This window comes from Girardinichthys multiradiatus, chromosome 15, assembly GCF_021462225.1.
Source record: "Girardinichthys multiradiatus isolate DD_20200921_A chromosome 15, DD_fGirMul_XY1, whole genome shotgun sequence".
Taxonomy (NCBI): Eukaryota; Metazoa; Chordata; class Actinopteri; order Cyprinodontiformes; family Goodeidae; genus Girardinichthys; species Girardinichthys multiradiatus.
In genome coordinates, this window is record NC_061808.1 from 4,109,319 (window position 1) to 4,121,319 (window position 12,001).

Sequence of the window (12,001 nt, forward strand, 5' to 3'; positions counted from 1 at the left end):
TGTGGACAGATGAGACCACAGTAGAGATGTTTACAGAGTCCCATGTTTGGAAAAAAATTAAAATGTCAGCAAAAACACCTTGTATCAGCTGCAAAGCATGGGGGTAGAGGGTTGCTTATTAGGCCTTGTTTTGCAGCCTGCAGCCACAGAGTCAACCATGAACTTCTTTCTCCTGCAGAGCAATCTAGTCAAACATGAAGTCATCTGTCTGAGAGCCACAGCTGGGCTCAAACTGTATATCCAACTTTCTAATGTACAAACACACAGCCACTACATTTAGGGTACAGAGCTGTAAGTAAAGCAAAATTACAAGCCTTTGGTAACTTGTACAGTGAAAAATCAATAAATAATAAATATTACAGCAAAAAGTACATTATTAGATATTATTCATACTGGTATCTTTGAGATTATCCAATACTTGTATTTATTCATTTAAAAAAACAGGCAGTGAACCTTTCCAGGTGGCCAAATTTAAATTAACCACACACACTTTTATAAAAGTGGTGATAAACAATGTTTTCAGTCAAAGGCTTTGGTCTATGGTCATTATTACAGGGAAACATCACCCACAATGTTAAAATGTTGGCAATTTTCCATTTATTCAGAATCAGAATCAGCTTTATTGCCAAGTTCGTACATACAAACAAGGAATTTGACTCCGGTACACTTTGCTCTTTGGTTTTATTTTTGCATTATAGAATATACATATTTACAATATACAATATACACATATATAAAAAAAAGGTGCATTTGCAACATCTGTATGCTGTTGTTTTGTACTCAGCCTGGAATTTCATTTTTAGTGGCAAAAGTCGACTTGAATGCCAGAAACCTCTGAAAGCATGCCACCTACACAGTGAGTCTGAATAAAATAAAAAAATATATAAATTATATACAAAGCTTCACTCAATCCCTGGGCTTTTAGTACCAGCAGCTTCACCACCTTGAAAGCCATGTACAAACAACCTGGGTAATCTGTTGGAGGGATTAAACACACATTTGTAAACCTTTTTTTTGGCCCTTAAGGGTTTTAGGTTGCCAGAGTGCTCATGACCCCATCACTTTGTCAGGTTGTCAAGTTAATTTGTGTATCGCTTTCATTTGTAATCTATATTTAATGCATGAAGGCAGCTGAAAATAGATTTCACAGAAAAATGATAAGCATGGCCAACAGACATGACAATATTAAACTGTGAAATTAGGACAATATCCAAATCTAGTCTATTTTTTCTTACATTTTGCTCCTTAAATTAGATTTTTTAGTGGCAATGTGAGTTGTTGAATGTGATTTACGAAGAATTCAGCTAGGGACCAGAATGAGAATTTTCCGCTTGGTCCTGACAAGTGACCGGGCGGGGGCTCAGAAACTACGTAATTCCGATGCTTTTCCTGCTAGTGAACCTATAGTACCTATAGGCCTAACAGCAACCCTCTTCAGTGTTCAGTGCTGAAGTTGCAACTGTGGAAAGAAGATTCAAAGTTGGCTATTTTCAGTGTCAGTCAGATGTTTAAAAATGAAGTCAGAGGAAGAACAAAACACTATTTTCTATGCCAGAAATCAGGCTTCTGCAGACAGGGCACCAGGAAGCCTGGATGTATTGCAGCAATGGTTTTAATGTTTTTTTTTTTTTTTTTGCACACTAGTGGCCTTTTTTTATTATTATTTTGACAGTGAGCTGACAGGAAAGGGGTGGAGAGAGAGGGGAAGACATGCAGCAAAGGTCAACGGGCCGGGACAAGAACCAGTGACGGCCTGCGTTGAGGACTAAGGCCTCCGAACACGAATCGCGAGTTGTACCTCTGCACCACTGCTGCACCCAATATTACAGCAATGTTGGTCTGTTTTACATTTTTCAGCTTTTAACTTCTGTCTGTCTTTGAAGAATCTGAATTTGGAAAATGCTGAAATCATTCTGGAAACCTTCAAGGTTAAGAACATCTCTTTGCTCCAGATAATATTAAAACAGACTGTTATTTACAGTTAGCAATGTTAACTATGCTAATGTGAGACACAAAAGGCAGTTTAAAATGACATTTCTGCAATCATGTTCTTTTGAAATGTCAGTAAAATCCTGTTTTACAACAGCTCCTCTATGGCTCACACGGTGTGACATCACCTCTGCTCCTCAAATAAATAATTAATGACGGCTCTCGGCAAAAAGCCTCCAAAACTATATGCTAATTATTATTATTTATAGTTCTTAAAGAAAAAAACACAATTAGCTAAAATCAATATTGACAGGTCAGAGCATTACAAAGCCGGTTAGTGGAAATTGGCCACAAAACTATTAATTTGCTTCAGAATTTGCTGTATTTGCCTGAAAACTGTGAAAAACTAATTCAAATGACCCATATATTTTCATAGATTTTGGTTTCTTGTATTTATTTAAGTAGTTTTGGCCAACAGTTCTCAATGCCTTTGTAGCCACGTCTGAACATAGTGGCTAACTCACATTTACACACCGTTATATATCTTTACATTTTCTGATGATAATAAAGACTTACAGAGCCATACCTTCTCTCTTGTTGTTGCGAAGACATTTGACTTTAGGCAGTTTGGTGAGAAGCTGGCAGTCACTTTCTGAAAATAAAAATAAGATAGAAAACAAGAAGTAATAAATGTCAGGAAGCTGTAGTGTTCTGTATGACGTAGGTCTGATCATTTATGTTGGTTTGAATGGGTCCACTGGAATATAAACTTAAAACTGATTAAAGGGAAATAATCAAACTCAATTAAAGAGCAAACACCAATTTTTAATGTATGTTTTCTAACAAGTTATGATTTATAATAATAATAATATGTCTGTTAACATCCCGAAGCTGCTCACTGGGATGTCGTCAGTTGTTAAAACTAAACCACAGAAAACATTTAAGGTTTCTCAACTAGGACCACACTATAGAGACTCGGGATACTTTTACACGTTTTTAACCTCTTTATATTAAATCCTGCTCATTGTTTATCCTGCTGCTGTTCATTTGCACGTGTTCTATCTTTGGTTGTGTGTGCGACACATCACTCCCTGCCCCCGATTGCATCTATCCTCTGGCCTCATCTGTCTCGATAATTACTTCACAGTCTAAATGTGGCACTATTTAACCTCCATCACTTGGATTCTCACTTCAGCTGCTTCTCTCATGCCTCCATCCGTCCTAAGCGGCTGGCAGCACGGTGACTGAGGAGCCTGGAAACGTGAGAAATGACATCAGCTGATCAAACGGAGAAGCTGCTAAGCACTACAAAAGCGCTTCTCTTGTTTGTAGTTTTGTTTTTTAATATAAATATTTTATCTTAACTTTAGATGTGTGTTTCTAAATTGTAAACTAATGAATTAAATTCCGCCCTGCAGGAGAGAGATAAAGGTACAATATACTCAGACAGAAATATTTTGAGGATGTGAAAATTATTGATTTGTGGATATATTATTCTACTTTGCTCAAACAAACTTTTGGTAAAATCCAGGTGTAGACTCTTTTAGCTTATGGTTTGATCCCATTGTACTGTAATTGAATCTCAAAACATAACTGATTAATTTAGTTGCAGCGTCAGGAAGACATTAACTTTAATGTTCGGTGATGATTAAAACAGATTTAATAAAGAAGCATGCTGTCTATTGTTGTATTTCATTCATAATTACAGCAGTAATTGTGCTGAGCACACATGAATGCCTGAACAAGACAAAAAACAATTAAATAACTTGCAGAGATCCCAACTATCTATAAAACTATCATTTTAATACCAATATTGGTAGTTTTTTTTTAATGATATGTGGATTGTAAGTATCTCATGAATTTCTCAGATTAGCAGAAAAAATAAACAGTTCTCCAATTACTCAAAGAAATCCTGAAACATTTCAATAAGTGTATGTTTTTATACATTTGCAAGGCACTTTATATTTATATATTTGTTGTTTTCAGGTTTTTACACCGATTTTTTAATACTGCATTTATAAAAACCAGAGTCATAGCTGACTTTCCATAAACTAGTGTTGGTTAAATTCAATTTAGGTAAAAAAAAAAAAAAGAGAACAAGTGGAAATCAAGCTAATAAGAAATATTATAAATGTCTTTAAATTTCAGAGCTTATTCCTATATAATTCCTCTGCATAGTTCTCTTGGTTTCTTTTGTACTTTTCACACAGACTTTGTGTCTTTCTGAAGATGAGAACATGCACACTTTGACCTGTAACACATCTGAATACCCAAACTAAAAACCCAGCTGCTGTGGACACATTTCTCCATATGATCTGCTATGTAGGTCTCATCTCCGTTATCTCTGACCTGGAAGAGACCCGCGACGTGTGCCTCTGTGGTTCCAGTGTTTGTGTGCAGCTGTGACTCACCATTGTTGCTGAAGTCGTCAACCAGGATGATCTCATGAATTAGATGAACTGGAGTCCGATTCAAGACACTGGAGAGAAAGACAAAACAGATCATTAGGTAAAAATGCACAGAAACACCGCAAACATGAGCCTGGACATTTATAAATGACAAAAAAGTGTCAAAGTGAATGCCAACCAGCACACACATATAAAAATACAGACTACACACACATTCTCAGGTGTTCATAAAGCCATTACATATGCACAGCACACCATATGAAACAACATATTGAAAATGTCAGACCAAATTCCTGTTATGAAAATGTATGATGTGTCGCATCTAAAAAACTATTTCATTAAAGCTGGAGATTGAAACATAAAAAATTCATAAGTTTTACAGGAAGAAAATGAGAAAATGTGTTTTGTTCTGGGTGGGTTTCTGCTCGATTTTATTTCATTATTTCTACTGTTCAATAACCTTTGTTCATTATCCCCTCTGGATAAGACTGCAGAGGGAGGAAAAGAGAGGAGGACGATGGGGTGGTGGTGGAAATAGAAAGGGTTGGAAAAAAAAGGAGAGTGCAAGAGGAGAAAAAAAAACGAGGATAAAGAAGTGATTAGAATAATGACTGGAATGGGAGAGAAACAGGAAATATTAAAAAAAGAAGTAAAGCAGCCAGTGGAAGGGGTGATAAGAAAATGATAAAAGCATCAGATTATGCATTAACTCCCGAGAACAGGACGAGAAAAAGAAGAAAGGATGCAAAACAGGGTGCCATACTCTGAAGGAATAAAGTTTCATTAAATGCAAAAACAGATTCCTAGGGAAACAAAAGAATGTGATGGAGGTTAAGAACCAGAGAGCAGCAATACAGTCCTGAACATCTCCAGGAAACCTTTGAAAACACAGTCATTCACAATATTTATTCAATGCCTTTAAAAACATTCACATTCAATGAGCTTTCTAACAATTTGTCACATTTTTTATGTGATAGACCAACAAAGATTAGTACATAATTGAGAAGTAGAAAAAGAAATCATTTACATAAAGAAAAAGCTGAAAAGTGTGATGTGCACATTCATGTATCCCCCGTTACTCCAATACCCCTAAATAAAATGCACTGCAACTAATTTCCCTTTGACGTCAGCTGATTAGGAAATCCACCAAGAATCAATGCAGCTGTTCTTTTTCTGGCCTCAGAGGTTTATCAGAGAACATTACTGAACAAACAGCATCATGAAGACGTAGGAGCACAGCAGACCAGGGAGAACGTTGTGGAGATGTTTAAAGCAGGGTTGCGTTTCAAAACCATATCCCAAGCTTTGATCATCTCACAGAGCTCTGTATAATCCACCATCTGAACATGGACATCTACCTGAACTAAAGGCGGCAAAACGAGATGATAAATCAGAGAAGAAGAGCCCAAGAGAAATTTGGCAAGAGATGCAGAGATCCACCACTCAGGTAAGAGAATCTGTTAACATGAGAACTATTGTGCACTTCACAAATCTGTCCTTTATGTAACCATAGCATAAGGCATAAGAAGTCCTGTCTGCAGGGGACACAGCAAACATGAGGAAGAAGCTCTCAGCACATCTCAAGACACCATACTCACTATGATACTTGGTGGTGGCAGCATCATGGTGAGGGAATACTTTTCTTCTGCAGGGACAGGGTAGCTGATGAGAGTTAATGAGAAAATGAATAGAGCTAACAATAGGACTTTCCTTGAGGGAAATCTCTGAGAGGCTGCAGAAGACTTGAGACTGAGGCAGAGGTTCAGCTTCCAGCATGACAATGACCCAAAACATACAGCCAGAGCTACAAGGGAATCGCTTAGATCAAAGCATATGCATGTCTCACAATGACCTAGTCAAAGTCCAGACACAAATCTAACTAAGACTCTGTGGTAAAAATTGGAAAGTGAAGTTTAGGCTAAGATTGAGGTATCTGGCAATTTTGCCTTGCAGTTGTGATTACAGTAAAAGGTGGAGGAATTAAAGCACGCACAGTTTCAGATCTTTGTAGAAAACCGTTAATCATTTTTCTTCAACTACAAAAGTATGCACTACTTGTTTTTGGCCTAAAAAAAAATACATTAAGGTTTGTTGTTTAATTGTAAAAATGTTCAGGGGTTGTAAACACATTTGTAAGGCACTATGTATATACCAAACTACTGAAGCAATTAAACATGTACAAACCGTTTTAAAGATTTAAATCTGCCATGAGGGATTACTTCGAATATTTGAATACAGGAGACAAATAAATGAATCAAATATAACAAGATAAGAACAAGGAAAACAAATTGCATAAGTTGGAATATTAGGGGGTGAACATTAAGAGACGAGAGTAGGATGGAGTCCCCCGACCCCTCCAGGAGGAAAGTGATGGATAGTTGGAGGGACAGGGACAGGGGAGATAGGCTGAGATTAAAGAACGAGTGATAATAAAGGAGAGGGAGAGGGAGAGAGAGATGGCAGGCTGGTAAGGGAGACAAATAAGCCTGATTGTAAATCTGTCTCTCTGCAGAGCCGAGGGCCAATCGGGAAAGATGGATGAATGGATTGATGAACAAGACAGAGAGGAGGACGAGAAGGAAGACAAGAAAATGTGTGGGGTTAGGAAAACAGAGAAGAAAGGGAAGGATGGGCTCAAGATGAAGAGAGAAATAAAGACATATAAAGATGGAGCAATGAAGTAGTGAAGTAAAAAAGGATAAACTTTCTTTGGTGTCACTTGCTCCTTTACTTATGTATTTAATAGGCCAACCAAACAGTAAGTTAACTTTTTAGAAACGTGTCACATAGCCTCAAAATATATAATATGCTTTCAATTATAAACAACACCAGTGATGGGAACAGATTCCATCCTACTTCCAGAGTAATTCATAGTAGAAAAACAAGAATTATAAAAATATAGATGATCTACCGATAAAGGTAGATAAAGTATAATATTTGTTAGTTTTAGAACTTTCAGACTTAATATTATTTCTTGCTTTACTTACCTGGAAGGGAATTTTAAAACTCATAATTTGTTAAACTCCCATTTGGGCCCTTTTCTGTATAAAGATACAATATACATTTTCTGTTTTTTACACAAATAATGATAATATTCATGCATATAATAACCACATATCCAAAGAATTTTCAAAATTTAAAGACTGTTCTGGATAGCTCAGAAGGGCCATAAATAATAGGATAATTAGAGGTCATTTCTGTTTAGACTAAAAAAATAATGTTGGTTTCATTTACTCGTGGCAGTCTACACTAATGATGCCTCTTAGGCATTAAATTACTTTTATGTAGCCAGAATTTTATCTTCTTTCACTAATTATCTGTATGTATAACAGCTCTCAAAGTGTACACACCCCTGTTAAAATACCAGTACAAAATATCCACAGTATTTTAAATATACAGTACAGACCAAACGTTTGGACACACCTTCTCATTCAAAGAGTTTTCTTTATTTTCATGAGTATGAATATTGTAGCTTCACACTGAAGTAATCAAAACTATGAATGAACACATGTGGAATTATATACTGAACAAAAAAGTGTGAAACAACTGAAAATATGTCTTATATTCTAGGTTCTTCAAAGTAGCCACCTTTTGCTTTGATTACTGCTCCACACACTCTTGGTATTCTGTTGATGAGCTTCAAGACGTAGTCACCTGAAATGGTTTTCCAACAGTCTTGAAGGAGTTCCCAGAGATGCTTAGCACTTGTTGGCCCTTTTGCCTTCACACTGCGGTCCAGCTCACCCCAAACCATCTCGATTGGGTTCAGGTCCGGTGACTGTGGAGGCCGGGTCATCTGGCGCAGCACCCCATCACTCTCCTTCTTGGTCAAATAGCCCTTACACAGCCTGGGGGTGTGTTTGGGGTCATTGTCCTGTTGAAAAATAAATGATGGTCCAACTAAACGCAAACCGGATGGAATAGCATGCCGCTGCAAGATGCTGTGGTAGCCATGCTGGTTCAGTATGCCTTCATTTTTGAATAAATCCCCAACAGTGTCACCAGCAAAGCTCCCTCATACCATCACACCTCCTCCTCCATGCTTCACAGTGGGAACCAGGCATGTAGAGTCCATCCGTTCACCTCTTCTGCGCCGCACAAAGACACGGTGGTTGGAACCAAAGATCTCAAACTTGGACTCATCAGACCAAAGCACAGATTTCCACTGGTCTAATGTCCATTCCTTGTGTTCTTTAGCCCAAACAAGTCTGTTCTGCTTGTTGCCTGTCCTCAGCAGTGGTTTCCTAGCAGCTATTTTACCATGAAGGCCTGATTCACACAGTCTCCTCTTAACAGTTGTTCTAGAGATGTGTCTGCTGCTAGAACTCTGTGTGGCATTGACCTGTTCTCTAATCTGCTGTTAACCTGCGATTTCTGAGGCTGGAGACTCGGATGAACTTATCGTCCGCAGCAGAGGTGACTCTTGGTCTTCCTTTCCTGGGGCGGTCCTCATGTGAGCCAGTTTCTTTGTAGCGCTTGATGGTTTTTGTGACTGCACTTGGGGACACTTTCAAAGTTTTCCCAATTGTTCGGACTGACTGACCTTCATTTCTTAAAGTAATGATGGGCACTCGTTTTTCTTTACTTAGCTGCTTTTTTCTTGCCATAATACAAATTCTAACAGTCTATTCAGTAGGACTATCAGCTGTGTACTGTATCCACCTCCTGCACAACACAACTGATGGTCCCAACCCCATTTATAAGGCTTGAAATCCCACTTATTAAACCTGACAGGGCACACCTGTGAAGTGAAAACCATAACTGAACCTTGTTCAGTATATAATTCCACATGTGTTAATTCATAGTCTTGATGCCTTCAGTGTGAAGCTACAATATTCATAGTCATGAAAATAAAGAAAAGTCTTTGAATGAGAAGGTGTGCCCAAACTTTTGGTCTGTACTGTATAAATACACACACCAGGCCATCATAAAGAGAATCTTTGATTTTCATTGTTAACTGGAAAAAATATGTTAAATTGATCTTTCCCCAAATTTAATGACGAGATGAAACTGTTAAGGACGTTTCCAAGAGGCTCACAGTGGCAATGAAGGAGCATCCATAGATTCATATGGATGATTGCTCAATAAAGTCCTCTTTTTTGGTTTCTTGTCTCTTTTGCAGCATCCTATGGCTTCAAACACACACACACACACACACACACACACACACACACACACACACACACACACACACACACTGAAGAGTTCCTACTCTCTGGTTCACAGGCCACAAGCTACGAGGCTTAACCTCTTTTCAGGATAGGTAAGGGAGAAGCTATCTTCAGCTCACAGGAAACATTATCACCCCTGACAATACTGCAGTAAGCTACCAGAGAATAGCACTTCTATATCTGTGCTGCTCATTCCCAACTCTCTATATATCAATTTTAAAGAGGGAGCTTTTTTTATGGTGAGAAATATTTTTGATTACCTGCAGCTGCAATTTGGAGAGAGCTTTCATCCAAACTGCCTTAAGACCTAGTGTTTTTAGAGCTGCATGTGTGGGCCCAGTGGGAATTTCACCCCTCTTTCTGGCAGTAAGAGCACTACTGACAGTAAATGGGTGCTGCTGTATTGCTGCCAGGGTGACAGGATCAAATCCCACAGGAGGCACTTCTGCTCGGTATTTGTGTACTCAGAGTAGAGAGAAAGCATTCAGCATAAAGGTGATAAAAGCAACTATCACACTGCACTGCGCTCAAAAGAAGAAAAACCAAAGCCATAATGTCACAATGTTTTGTTCAGTCAAGCAGCATGCAAACCCATTCCTTTTTATTCATAATTTTAACTAAACATGCTGGAAAGTGATAATACATGAGTAAGTATGGGAAATTAGGAGTTGATATTTAAACTGTTAACAGTAGGTCTTCAGTCTGTGTTGTACTGAATTTTTACTACAATTTTTAGGAACTCCAAGGCCCTTTTCCACCATCGAATGAAAGCCCAGAAGCTTGCTTCCAAAAAAAGCTACATTCATTTCCATGAACATGTGACAAAACCTCAATTACAGCTTTCTGATTGTCTTGCCTCTCTGCTGCCCAGGACCCATGGGCTTTACACCTGAGAAGTGATGCTTTCAGCTGAAAAGAGCTACATTTCTTCTGCACAGTTGGTTACAAGACAAACAACACAGCCACTTTGTATTTCTTGAGAAAGGAGTATTCGTAGTCCTAAGTCAGCTGCAGAATTGCTTTTTACTAAAGATTATTATTGCAGGTGAGAAGTGAGATGTATCACTACTACTTTTGCCCATCTTGTTCCATTTATCCTTTCCTAGGATCTCATGCATTTTTCAGCTTGGTTTCCTCCCACTTTCTTCCCTCTCTCTGCCTGATTGGTCTTCTGACAGCCCGTTCTTCCACCCTCCACCTTGCTGGAGTAATTCATCACTCTTTTTCATCCACCTCTGGCTCTACCACTCTCTCCATTCATCCGGGGCCGCTTCAACTTATTTCTCTATCGAGGCAGCAAAACAGGCATTTCGGACTAAACTGAATATCTCAAGAGAAGGCCTTCTTGTGTGTGAAATCGTATACATAATTAGGTCATTTTGTAAAGATATTTGACTGAATACTGAAGGATCGTTAAGGTAAATAGTTGACTTTTCAGGGGCATGAAACAGATTCTGTCATTCTCCTCACTGAGCAGCAGAATTAACTTCTTTCACCCAATACTGCTCCGTGTAAAAGTATTCATATAACTTGAGCATTTTCAATTTTAGTTATGTTACAATCATAATCAATGCATTTCATTATAATTTTATTAGAACTTTAATTGTGATGTGGAACAAAAATGCTGAATGATTTTCACATCATTCTACAAAGAAATCTGAAAAGTATGGCTGCATATGTGTTCAGCCCCCATTACTTTTGTACCCCTAAATAAAATCCCGTGACAACATTTGCCTTCACAAGTCACCTAACTGGTTAATATGGGTCACCTGTGAATAATATAATCTCAGTATAAATACAACATTTTTGTGAAAGGCTCAAGAAGAAACTAATTGTTGAAAGAAGACCATAAGAAATCTAATTTTTAGGACACCACCGGACATGTGGGGGGCATAGCAAACATCTGCACCCCAACCAGATAGTGGGGAAACTTTTTTTTTAACAGGTACAGGGAAGATGGTCAGAGTTGGCGGGAAGATGGATGGAGCCAAATCCAGGACGATCCTGGAGAAAAACCTGTTGGAAGCTGCAGAAGAGTTCAGACTGGGAAGGAGGTTCACCTTCCAGCAGAACAATGACCCTAAACAAGCCAGAGCTACATGACAAGGTTGAGATCAAGGTACTGACACAGGGCACTGAATACAAGTGCACACCATCATTTTACTGTTTTTATTCTACTTAACATAGTTGTACTAATTTGTTACTATATCACAGAATATCCCAATAAACTACATTAAAGTTTGTGTTTGTAACATGACAAAATGTGAAAAATAATTATCAGTATCCTTTGCAAGGCACTGTAGTCATATAGCTAATGTACAAAGGAAAACTAAATTTATCTGCCTGAATTTAAAGGGCCAGTTTGTCCACACTAACTAAAAACCTGTAACTGGTAATCTACAAAGATCCATATCTGGTTTCCCTGATTTACTACTCATGACTGCCTATTTAGAGGATTCTGCATGCACAGACTCATCAGTGTTAATCTATGCT

At 38.1% G+C, this 12,001-nt stretch overlaps 1 protein-coding gene across 1 annotated transcript in view; it reads right to left on the reverse strand.

Moving 5' to 3' along the window:
* galnt14 (UDP-N-acetyl-alpha-D-galactosamine:polypeptide N-acetylgalactosaminyltransferase 14 (GalNAc-T14)) overlaps window positions 1-12,001 on the reverse strand; it is a 252,154-nt gene that overhangs the window by 75,561 nt on the left and 164,592 nt on the right. Inside the window, exons 4-5 of the mRNA XM_047387717.1 lie at window positions 4,341-4,408; window positions 2,516-2,581 (exon numbers count right to left, since the gene is read on the reverse strand). Of these exons, the coding sequence (XP_047243673.1) occupies window positions 2,516-2,581; window positions 4,341-4,408 (134 nt within the window). The remainder of the gene's footprint in view (window positions 1-2,515; window positions 2,582-4,340; window positions 4,409-12,001) is intronic.